This window comes from Podarcis cretensis, assembly GCF_951804945.1.
Source record: "Podarcis cretensis genome assembly, chromosome: 10".
NCBI lineage: Eukaryota > Metazoa > Chordata > Lepidosauria > Squamata > Lacertidae > Podarcis > Podarcis cretensis.
In genome coordinates, this window is record NC_137179.1 from 8627939 (window position 1) to 8640210 (window position 12272).

At 49.0% G+C, this 12272-nt stretch overlaps 1 protein-coding gene across 2 annotated transcripts in view; it reads left to right on the forward strand.

Moving 5' to 3' along the window:
* PODXL (podocalyxin like) overlaps positions 1 to 12272 on the forward strand; it is an 85638-nt gene that overhangs the window by 47874 nt on the left and 25492 nt on the right. For both annotated transcript variants that reach the window (XM_079992760.1, XM_079992759.1), the window contains exon 2: positions 11392 to 11844. In XM_079992760.1, coding sequence (XP_079848886.1) covers positions 11392 to 11844 — 453 coding nt within the window. The remainder of the gene's footprint in view (positions 1 to 11391; positions 11845 to 12272) is intronic.

A 12272-nucleotide genomic window follows, 5' to 3' on the forward strand; every position in this document is an offset into this window, starting at 1 on the left:
CATCACATTTGCTGAATACACAAAGCTTCACAGCTTGTCTTTCATCGCACAGAGTCTGGTACCTCGCTTCATTTAAAGATTTTCAGAGAGACTTTGAGACTAACGATTTCATTTTGGACTTGTTATGGTTTGAAGGAATTCTATAAAGATTGTCTATTGAGTATGTACATGGTCATCGTGTTGCCTAGACGTTGCTGAACAAGCCAAGCTGATATTTGTCTGAACCTGTGATTTATATGCCATTAGGATAAACCAGTTTGTAAAATATCCCCCTCTTATTAAAGAGGCACATTTTCCATGCTGCTATAAAGAGCATCTCTTGCAGGTTTTGCAACCTGTTCTGGCTGAAAGTGCTCAGAATTGTTTATACCCTTGGCCAGGGGAAGGGATGTTCTCTGAAGGCGGCACATCCACCCAGTAATTTTGCCCTACCTGGATGATGCAGTCCCCAGATTATGTGTCCTATGGGTGCGCATCAGACTTTGCCACCTTCTGCAAACTCCACCAGGGGTGCTTTTTTCCAAAACCACCTTGGCCTGGGCTGACATCTGCCGCGGCGACTCTTCTGCGGCCTCCCTCCCCTTCTCCCTCCCTTAGTGCATTGCCAGAGTCTTGCCCCCTACATTCCTTCCAGCCTCAGACGGGAAATGCCCAAACACAGACTGTGTCAACATCCCACTGCTGTGCAGAGCGGTGGGAACGAGACATCGAGCATCCCTGAAGCCACATTGCTTGGATGCTTTCTTGAAGCTGGTGCGACCAGTCGCCCCCAACCTTGAGCCATGAGTCAACAACAAGGGCCAGATGGGATCCTTTGTTCAGAGCTGGAAAAATGAAGGGGGGGGGCACCGATGTTCCCTTTCCTTCCTCTCCCCCCCCCCCCATTTGGTAGTCTTCCACCCCTCTGACAAACTCCAGCTTGAAGGCAGCAGAGAGAGGCTGTAGCTGGTTGGCCTTATAATTCGTCCCTATGTTGATACCACGATTATTCCCTGTGTATGCCCTATTGTGGGACGCGGGTGGCGCTGTGGGTTAAACCACAGAGCCTAGGACTTGCCAATCAGAAGGTCAGCAGTTCGAATCCCTGTGACGGGGTGAGTTCCCATTGCTCGGTCCCTGCTCCTGCCAACCTAGCAGTTCGAAAGCACGTCAAAGTGCAAGTAGATAAATAGGTACCGCTCCGGCGGGAAGGTAAACGGCGTTTCCGTGTGCTGCTCTGGTTCGCCAGAAGCGGCTTAGTCATGCTGGCCACATGACCTCCGGAAGCTGTACGCCGGCTCCCTCAGCCAATAAAGCAAGATGAGCACCGCAACCCCAGAGTCGGTCACAACTGGACCTAATGGTCAGGGGTCCCTTTACCTTTCTATGCCCTATTGTGATCAGTGGGACATATTCTGAGGTCATTGAGCATGAGATTGCAGGATTCTGCATGTGCTTCAGCACGCCTTTGCAGAGGACTGGGTTGTTAGGAAGCCAGTCCCATTAAATAAATAAGCATAGGATTTGGGCTGCACAATGACTTTGGGGGGAAACGCCTAAGCGGGTGGCGCTGTGGTCTAAACCACTCAGCGTCTTGGGCTTGCCGATCGGAAGGTCAGCAGTTTGAATCCCTGCAACGGGGTGAGCTCCCATTGCTCTGTCCCATCTCCTGCCAGCCTAGCAGTTTGAAAGCACACCAGTGCAAGTAGATAAATAGGTACCACTGCAGCGGGAAGGTAAACGGCGTTTCCGTGCGCTCTGGTTTCCGTCCTGGTGTTCTGTTGTGCCAGAAGTGGTTTAGTCCTGCTGGCCACATGACCCGGAAAGATGTCAGTGGACAAACGCTGGCTCCCTCAGACTGAAAACGAGATGAACGCCGCAACCCCAGAGTCGCCTTTGACTGGACTTAATCGTCCAGGGATTCCTTTGCCTTTACCTTTTACACAAGAAAGGGGCTTGTGAAAAGTAACAGAGCTCGAATCTTGCCTGATACCCATGCCCTTCTTGATCTTCAAATATGTGAAGGTGAAACAAGTATGGCGGGCGGGTGTGGAGACTCCCTGGTCCTGAATGGGGTAACCGTGCCCCTGAAGGACCAGGTGGGAGTCATTCTGGACTCACAGCTGTCCATGGAGGTGCAGGTCAATTCTGTGTCCAGGTCAGCTGTCTACCAGCTCCATCTGGTGCGCAGGCTGACTGTCTCGCCAGAGTGGTGCATGCTCTGGTTATCCCCCGCTTGGACTACTGCAATGTGCTCTACGTGGGAAATCCAGCCAGTTGGGCAGGGTATAAATTCTGTTCTATTCTATTCTCTAGTCAGGGATGTTCTAGCTGAGATTCCCACGTTGCAGGGGGTTCGACTAGATCAGTGTTTCCCAACCTTGGGGCTCCAGCTGTTTTCGGACTACAACTCCCATAATCCCTAGCTAGCAGGACCAGTGGTCAGGGATGATGGAAAGTGTGGTCCGAAAACAGCTGGAGTCTCAAGGTTGGGAAACACTGGACTAGATGACCCTCGGAGCCTGTTCCGAGTGAGCAATTCCGTGATTTCTCATCCCAGTATTGCACCTATCTTCCCTGTCCCGTTGCCCAACGGGAAGGGGATTTAAATTGTTGGTGGCACTATGAGGAAGAGAATTATTCCCGTCTACCAGCCCTGTGCCTCTGTCCCAAATTGGGGAACCCCAAGACTGCCTTCAAGTTGGGAGAAAGAGGTCATATCAGCCCCTATGGGTCTCCACCTTGCCCTTTGACAACTGGGTCTCCTATTTTCATTTGTCCAAGAATTGCATTGATTTAAACAAAGGGTATTCACTGTGGAGCTTCCCAGCATCCACGAACGAGAAGGAAGGTTTGGCAGGCGGGGGAGAGTCTCCCATTCTTTTAAGGGTGGAGAACGCCAGCGCTCCCCGCTTTCTCCCATTCAAAGCTATTTAAAGACCATCTCGCACAAAAAGCCTTTGAGCCAATTGCAGAGATATGATTGCATAACTGGGCGACGTTGTATTGTTCCCCTTGCATTGTATTGGAACAGGACTCTGCAGAACACAAAAATAAGTTGCACTGTTTTGCAAAGGGTTGGTGGTCAGGTTTGCCCCACAAGGGATTTGAAAGCACTGTTAGAGCACACCAGTGTTTGAAACTCAGATATACAGTGGTACCTCTGGTTAAGAACTTAATTTGTTCCGGAGGTCCGTTCTTAACCTGAAACTGTTCTTAACCTGAGGTACCACTTTAGCTAATGGGGCCTGCCGCCACCGCCACATGATTTCTGTTCTCATCCTGAAGTAAAGTTCTTAACCCAAGGTACTACTTCCAGGTTAGCGGAGTCTGTAACCTGAAGTGTTTGTAACCTGAGGTACCACTGTATTAGCTAATTGTCAAATGGCACCTTAAAGCTAGGTTGCGGTGGCCACAACGGAATATCTAGGCACTGGTTTTTTCTCAGTTAAATTTCTTCTTCTTCTTCTTCTTCTTCTTCTTCTTCTTCTTCTTCTTCTTCTTCTTCATTTCATTTATATACAGTGGACACTCAGGTTGCAAACGTGATCCGTGCGGGAGGCACATTCACAACCCACAGCACCACGTCTGCACACGTGCAGGTTGCAATTTGGCGCTTCTGCGCATGCGCCACCTCCGAAACCCAGAAGTAACCAGTTCCAGTAATTCTGGGTTTTGGCGCATCTGTAACCCGAAGTATGTCTGTACTGCTTTATATTTGAAAGAAAAGAAACCTCAAAGCAGTTTATGACACATTAAATCATCAGATTAAACAATCCAGAATAAAACAGATTCAAGCTTCAAGGAAAATATTTCACATCCTTCTCCAAGTGACATTTTGCTTTCCCCGTATTTATTTACCTGCTCAATTTATGGAGCTGCCCCCCTCCCCAGCAGAAGGTCTCTAGGAAGCCAGGGCGGTGTCGTTGTTAGAGTGTTGGACTAGGACCTGGGAGATAAGGGTTCGAATCTCCATCCAGTCATGAAGCTCACTGGGTGAAAGCAGTACTAGCTCCAGCTGTGGAGGCAGAGCATAGTAGTAGTAGTAATAATAATAATAATAATTTTACTATTTATACCCTGCCCATCTGGCCAGGTCTCCCCAGTCATCTCTTGTAGCCCCCTCCTCCATGAATTTGCCTAATTCTCTTTCAAGGCCATCTAAATTGGTGGCCATCTCTGTCTCCTGTGGGAGCAAGTTCCTAAAGGTAAAGGTAAAGGGACCCCTGACCATTAGGTCCAGTCGTGACCGACTCTGGGGTTGTGGCGCTCATCTCACTTTATTGGCCGAGGGAGCTGGCGTACAGCTTCGGGTCATGTGGCCAGCATGACTAAGCTGCTTCTGGCGAACCAGAGCAGCGCACGGAAACGCCGTTTACCTTCCTGCTGGAGCAGTACCTATTTATCTACTTGCACTTTGACATGCTTTCAAATTGCTAGGTTGGCAGGAGCAGGGACCGAGCAACGGGAGATCACCCCATTGCGGGGATTCAAACCACTGACCTTCTGATCGGCAAGTCCTAGGCTCTGTGGTTTAACCCACAGCGCCACCTGCAGTTCCTACATGCCGCATAAAGGAGGACTTTATTTTAACTGCCCTGGATCATTCTGACGTTCAGCATCATGAGACGTCCACAATTTCTAGCGTTGTGAGAGAGGGAGACAAACTTCCCTCGTCCGCTTTTTCCAGGCCAGGCATAATCTTACGAACTTCTCTGAACTAAAAAGCCCTCAAGGCTGCAGCCTCCCTCCATCGAGCTGCTTTCTTTCCTCACGATAATTTTGTTTTGCTGCATTTCACTCCGTGAGATAGTAAGGCAGGGGAAGGTGAAGTTCGGCAAGGTGATGGAGCAAATTGTTTTTTCCAGCAGGGAAAGGCGGCATCTGAAATCCACCCAATTGAGCGGTATAGGGGGGGGCAGCCCAAAAAGCTTGTCCAGCACACACAGAAGAAGAACTACACCTCGCACATCTGTGCAAAGGAGCACGCTGGATAAATACACCTTTTGCCCCCCACCCGCAAGCTCTTCTCCATGAACAAATTTCCGGGAAAAACTGGAAAATCGTCCGCGGTGAGAGAGATGGAAAAAACCAACTCACAGAGCTCAGGAAATGAGAGAGGAACTGTCGGGCAGGAAGAGAAGGAATGGCCGGTTCAAAACAGATGTTGCAGCTTGGCTTAGCTGTCCCTTCCCATAGAACCCTCAATGAAACATCACCCCCCACCAAAGATATGAAATTAAAGCTCACTAGCAAACTTGCGGGATGCGGGTGGCGCTGTGGGTTAAACCACAGAGCCTAGAGTTTGCCAATCAGAAGGTCGGCGGTTCGAATCCCTGCAATGGGGTGAGCTCCTGTTGCTCGGTCCCTGCTCCTGCCAACCTAGCAGTTCAAAAGCACATCAAAGTGCAAGTAGATAAATAGGTACCACTCTGGCGGGAAGGTAAATGGCATTTCCGTGCGCTGCTCTGGTTCGCCAGAAGTGGCTTAGTCCTGCTGGCCACATGACCTAGACGCTGTACACCAGCTCCCTCGGCCAATAAAGTGAGATGAGCGCTGCAACCCCAGAGTCGGCCACAACTGGATCTAACGGTCAGGGGTCTCTTTACCTTTACCTTTAGCAAACTTGCAGATGCATAGCGGGTTATTTTGAATTAATTGGATTTTGTGTGGTGAGGGGAAATCCAGTTCAAATGAGAAATGAGTACGCCTTAGCATTTTGAGAATTATGCCCTTTAAAATGTTTTGTGTGATGGGGGGGTATTGATTTGCTGCTGTAGTTCTTGTTTTTATTACATATTTTGTGGTTTTTGTATTGTAATTTTATGTTGGGAACTGCCCTGAGATCTACGAGTGAAAGGCAGTACAGTCATACCTTGGAAGTTGAACGGAATCCATTCCAGAATTCCGTTTGACTTCCAAAATGTTCGCAAACCAAAGCGTGGCTTCTGATTGGCTGCAGGAAGCTCCTGCAGCCAATCAGAAGCCCAGTCGGATGTTCGGCTTCCAAAAACAGTTCGCAAACTAAAACGGTCACTTCCAAGTTTCGATTATTCGGGAGCCGGTTTGTTTGGGAGCCAAGGCGTTCGAGATCCAAGGTATGACTGTATACAGAAGAATTAAATAAAATAAATAGATACCAATTTCACAACGAACTCCTATCAGGAAGTACCCTTCATGAAAAAGCGCTCCTTGAAATGTTGTTGTTGTTGTTGTTTAGTCATTTAGTCGTGTCCGACTTCGTGACTCCATGGACCAGAGCACGCCAGGCACTCCTGTCTTTCACTGCCTCCCGCAGTTTGGTCAAACTCATGCTGGTAGCTTTGAGAACGCTGTCCAACCATCTTGTCTTCCGTCGTCCCCTTCTCCTTGTGCCCTCCATGTTTCCCAACATCAGGGTCTTTTCCAGGGAGTCTTCTCTTCTCATGAGGTGGCCAAAGTCTTGGAGCCTCAGCTTCAGGATCTGTCCTTCCAGTGAGCACTCAGGGCTGATTTCCTTCAGAATGGAGAGGTTTGATCTTCTTGCAGTCCATGGGACTCTCAAGAGTCTTCTCCAGCACCACAATTCAAAAGCATCCATTCTTTGGTGATCAGCCTTCTTTATGGTCCAGCTCTCACTTCCATACATCACTACTGGGAAAACCATAGCTTTAACTTTCCTTGAAATGAGGAAGGGGCAAATTTCTTACGTGACTATGAATTTGCCAGCCAAAACATCTGGTCTTTACTACAGTATATTTTCAATTGTCTCATAAGACTCATGACTGAGAGGTTTTTTTCTTGCGACTCGAATATACGAGGTCAATGTTAGAGCCGATATTACAGGCATGGCTCACTAGCAAGTCAATAGTTAGCTTCATTTTAAAAACAGTAATCTTTCTCCCCCCCCTCACCGGCTTTCAGGTTTGAAGCGAAAGGTATGCAGAGCAAGAAGCTAACCCAGCACTAGAAGGGCATCTTTTGTGGTTCAAATCCCTCAAATTAAACAGTGTGCTCAACCTTTGCAAATCTGTTTCTGGCTGCTTGGAAGAACTTGGCAAAAAAGAGGCTCTCTTTGTTCAGCCTTGGGCATCAGCCCTGCCCAGCGGTAATTTATAGGAATATCCTTCAGCTTTGTTGGAACCGAAAATCAGTAGGGACTGCGTCGCCATTAAAGGAAGAGGCCACACTGCAATTCTGCTTGTGGTTCGCAGTTCAGTGTTAGAGCATCTCCTTTGACTTGTACAAGGAGAAGAAGAAGAAGAAGAGTTTGGATTTGATATCCCACACTGGCTCTCCAAGTTCAACCCCTGGCATCTCCAGGTTGGGTTGCCCTGCCTGAAATGCTGGACAGCCCCTGCCAGTAGGTGTAGGAGATACTGAACTAGCTGGATCCATGTTCTGACTCATGATAAGGCAGCGTCTTTTGTCAGAGCATCAGTACTGTCGATTCTGATGCACCACGACTCTTCCCATTCTCAAAGCAGAGACCTCCCCAAGCCCTGCAAGCTGATGGTCCTTCAAGTCAGGATGGAGAACCTATAGGCTCCTAGATGTTGACAGGACACTGACATTACGTGACTACTGGAAGCAGCTTCCCAGGGTTTCAGACAGGGTATGGTCCCCAGCTCTAATTGGAGTTGCTGGGGGATGCTCAAGAGATGCTTAGAGAGCCAGTGTGGTGTAGTGGTTAAGAGCGGTGGACTCGTAATCTGGTGAACCGGGTTCACGTCTCCGCTCCTCCACATGCAGCTGCTGGGTGACCTTGGGCCAGTCGCACTTCTCTGAAGTCTCTCAGCCCCACTCACCTCACAGAGTGTTTGTTGTGGGGGAGGAAGGGAAAGGAGAATGTTAGCTGCTTTGAGACTCCTTAGGGTAGTGATAAGGTAAAGGTAAAGGTAAAGGTACCCCTGCCCGTACGGGCCAGTCTTGACAGACTCTGGGGTTGTGCGCCCATCTCACTTAAGAGGCCAGGGGCCAGCGCTGTCCGGAGACACTTCCGGGTCACGTGGCCAGCGTGACATCGCTGCTCTGGCGAGCCAGAGCCGCACACGGAAACGCCGTTTACCTTCCCGCTGGTAAGCGGCCCCTATTTATCTACTTGCACCCGGAGGTGCTTTCGAACTGCTAGGTTGGCAGGCGCTGGGACCGAGCAGCGGGAGTGCACCCCGCCGCAGGGATTCGAAACGCCGACCTTTCGATCGGCAAGCCCTAGGCGCTGAGGCTTTAACCCACAGCGCCACCTGCGTCCCTGGTAGGGTAGTGATAAAGCGGGATATCAAATCCAAACTCTTCTTCTTTTTCTTCTTCTTCTCAACCAATAAGGCCCTTCTTAACTGAGAATGAGAGCTGTGTGCCTGGCGAACGGGCCCTAGGTTTCCAAGGCTACCATATGGTGCTTTTTGTGAACGTTTATTTCCCTGCCAGCCATTGATCCCGTCCCAGACTAGGCTAGAAGCCTTCGCCCCAGCCACCCCCTGCGCCAGCTATCTTGTAGAGCAAGGCCCGTCACGAACCTGTTACCCTTCTTGGCCTCGCCTGGGCCGGGTTGATAAGAGCAGGAGGCAGAGTTCCTCCATCCGCTTGGCCCGAGCCAGAAAATTATTTTTATCTAGCCAGCGCCTTGGGAGCGGAGCAAGCAACACATCCTCAAACAGCTTGTCCCCTCAGAGGTTTGTGTGCGATAGGGAGCAAGAACTGCGTGTGGGTTTTGAGAATGGTTTTAACCTCTCCCTGGCGGCAAAGACAAGCGTTTATTATCTTCAGGTCAAAGCACCGTCAGTTAACCCTGCCCTGGTGACCCGTCAAGGAAGGAACGAAACTTGAACCTAGAGATGCGCAAATATCTCAATTTCGGTTTCCCGTTTTCCCGACCTTAGATCCAGTCCTTAACATTTCCACGTCGGTTTGTGATTTATTTGCCTTTTTAAAGTCCTCATGAAAAGTCGTCACCGTTTTAGTGCAAAATTCTCCTAAGACGCCCATTTCTGCCTGCAATTTTCGCTAGCGCATACATTTTTGCCACGCAATATCCCTTCAAACGATGCATTTTTACATAGGGAATTTGTGCTGAGCAAACTAGGCAACTTCAAACAACTTGGAGGTTTGTTTGCAACAGCAGGGAAGTTCTGCTTCTGACCGGATTTTGATTTCGGTGAGATTCTTTGCTTCCCTTGCTTACGGCGAGCAATTTTTTAAAAAAATCCAGGAGTGGGGAAATACAACTCTGGGACCTTCTCTTCTTCACATCCTCCCTCATACCTCAGCTGCCCTTGTGAGAGTCTGGAAAGAAGCCTTTGATTCCTTCAACCCCTTGCTCCCGCTTAATTGGAAAGGGATTTCCCGAAGCCCGGCTTGCAGTCCCCACACTCAGGAGTGTCAGTGGTTCCTCAGACAGCTCTGCCTTGCATCCCACGACCTCTATGGCTCCATGCCACTGACGTTGGCGCAAGCAGGCTCAGGACGGGCTGGGCTGGGTGTGTCCCCCTCCTGCTCCTCCCGAAGTTATTCTTTTGCATTTCCCTTTCCTGCTATTAATAGACTCTGAGCCAGCCTTAAGCGCCGTGTCACCAAAGGTGGCTGGACGTAGAAGGAAGTTGCCCAGATAGGAAATGGCCCCGAGACAAGAATCAGGAACGCGATACAAGAGGACCCCCTAAATGGCTCAGATGAAGGTGGGGGAGGGACGGAATGAATGAGACGAGTCTTTTTCCTTTCTTGCTTTTGTTTTTGTTTTGTTTTTAAGACTTTGGTGTTCTGCTTCAATATGGCCTTAAATAGAAATATTTATAATACAGTGGTACCTCGGGTTAAGTACTTACCGTAATTTGTTACAGAACCTGAAACTGTTCTTAACCTGAAGCACCACTTTAGCTAATGCGGCCTCCCGCTGCTGCTGTGCCACCGCCACGTGACTTAACCTGAAACTGTTCTTAACCTGAAGTACCACTTTAGCTAATGGGGCCTCCTGCTGCTGCCGCGCCGCCGGAGCACGATTTCTGTTCTCATCCTGAAGCAAAGTTCTTAACCCGAGGTACTGTTTCTGGGTTAGCGGAGTCTGTAACCTGAGGCATACGTAACTGAAGCGTATGTAACCCGAGGTACCACTGTACAGATATTTGGAATGAGTTTATACAGAATGTAATACGTTATGTCTAACCAGAGTTGTATCAGGAGTACAGTGGTACCTTGGGTTACATACGCTTCAGGTTACACACTCCACTAAGCCAGAAATAGTACTTCAGGTTAAGAACTTTTCTTCAGGATGAGAACAGAAATCGTGCTCCGGCGGCGCGGCGGCAGCAAGAGGCTCCATTAGCTAAAGTGGTGCTTCAGGTTAAGAACAGTTTCAGGTTAAGTACGGACCTCCGGAACGAATTAAGTACTTAACCCGAGGTACCACTGTATAATATTTTTCTCTATCGAAAATGTATAGATTTTTACATACTGTTTTACATACTTTTGCCCCTTTCTTTTTCAGAATTTGTTTTTCCTTTTCCTTTATCACTTATTTCTTTATGAATGAGATTGTTCTAATAAAATACCCAAACAAACCAATAGTGAAAGCTTGCTTCTAGGTATAACTGCTCTATCCTGACTCATAACCAACAGTTCAGAATCTCAATCTGAACTAGAGGAAATCTGTGTCTCTCGTAGGCCAGGATCAAATTCAAAGTACAAGCACAAAGCTTAGGAGACTAAAGCCCAGGGGGCCAAATTTGATCCTCCCAGCCCATCTAATTGGCCCCCCACTGACCCTCCTTTGCACCCCAAATGTTTTTTGCCTAACTGGAATGTGCACATGCTCCTTGCTTGGCTAGATAAAAAATGGGCGGAGCAATGGATGCAAATATTGCATACACCACTCTTTATCCTCCAAGAGTAGTGTATGCAATATTTGCATCCATTGCTCCGCCCATTTTTCCCCTCTGGCCCTACCCACCCCTGGCATGTGTGGCCCTTGGGTGCTTGTCCATGTGGCCCTCAGACAGAAAAAAGGTTTACGATTCTCCTTGCACTGACTGTGCGTTGACTCATAGCTTGTTGTTTCAGCCTCTAGCTCACATGTTGAATAGATGAACCAATCAGAGCTTGGGAGCAATGGTTATCCCAGGGTAGCTGGCAGCATGTGAGCCAAGTGTTTATACCAGTTGCTGGAAATTGCACGCCAAGAGAGATCTGTCGTGCTCAGGTCCTGCTCGCAGGGGTGCCTGCTTGGCCGCTGTGGAACCAGGATCTAGATGGGCATTGGCCTGACCCTGCAAGGATCTTCTGTAGGAATCTTGACTGAAGCATCCATGGCAGAGGCCCACCCAGCCTCTGCTTAGTAAACGGTGTTAGCGATGATTATGTCCTTCAGAAGGTTGTGGGGGTGGGGGAAAGAGAACAAGTTAACCGTTTCCAAAACATGCCTAACTCTCTGGGTCTTTTTAGGAACTACCATAGCTGGAACCATGAGTGGCACGTCGGTGACGCCCACAAGCGGTGCTAAGTCCACCACCTTAACCCCCGGAAGTACCACTCCTTCACCGGCAAATGTGCCGACCCTGAAGACCACCGTCTCTGCTACTACAGCCAAAAGCAGTGTCTCGACAACGGCAGGAAGCCCCCCACTGAGTACGCTTGTGGGGACCACTAATAAACCCACAGACACAACTTCAAGTGGGGTCAAGGGATCTCCTGTCGCCATAGCTACGTCAGTGGCTGCAACCACCCCCAAACCAACTGTAGTGGCGTCGACCAAAACTACACCTGCGACCTCCCGGGAGACAACAACGCCCTTGCCAGGCGTTGGGTCAAAAGCAGTGGCCTTGACGCCACACTCTGGCGTTGTGGCGACAAGTGCCTCGACTCTGAAGCCAGGCAGTTCAGCTGCTGCCACTCCAGGTACTGTACTCAGATCCTTGGCCCATCTAGTCTAGTGCTGTCCACACTAGCTGGCAGCAGTGGTTGTTGTTGTTGTTGTTTATTAGTTAAATTTATATACCACCCTTCGTCAAAAGAGGGCCTTCTCGGTAGTGGCGCCCGCCCTGTGGAACGCCCTCCCATCAGGCTGAGAGTTCAACAGGTGCAGCGGAAGAGACGCCAGTGTGAAAGGTGGCTGTGAGCTCAGACTGCAACGTGCTTTATTCAGAAAATCCCTGCCTCGTTCTCGGGTGAAAAAGAAAACTGACCATAGAAGTCGTGGTTTTGATGATGATGATGATGATGATGATGATGATGATGATAATAATAATAATAATAATAATAATAATAATAATAATAATTTTTTATTTATATCCCACCCTTCCCAGTTCAAAAACCGGGCTCAGGGC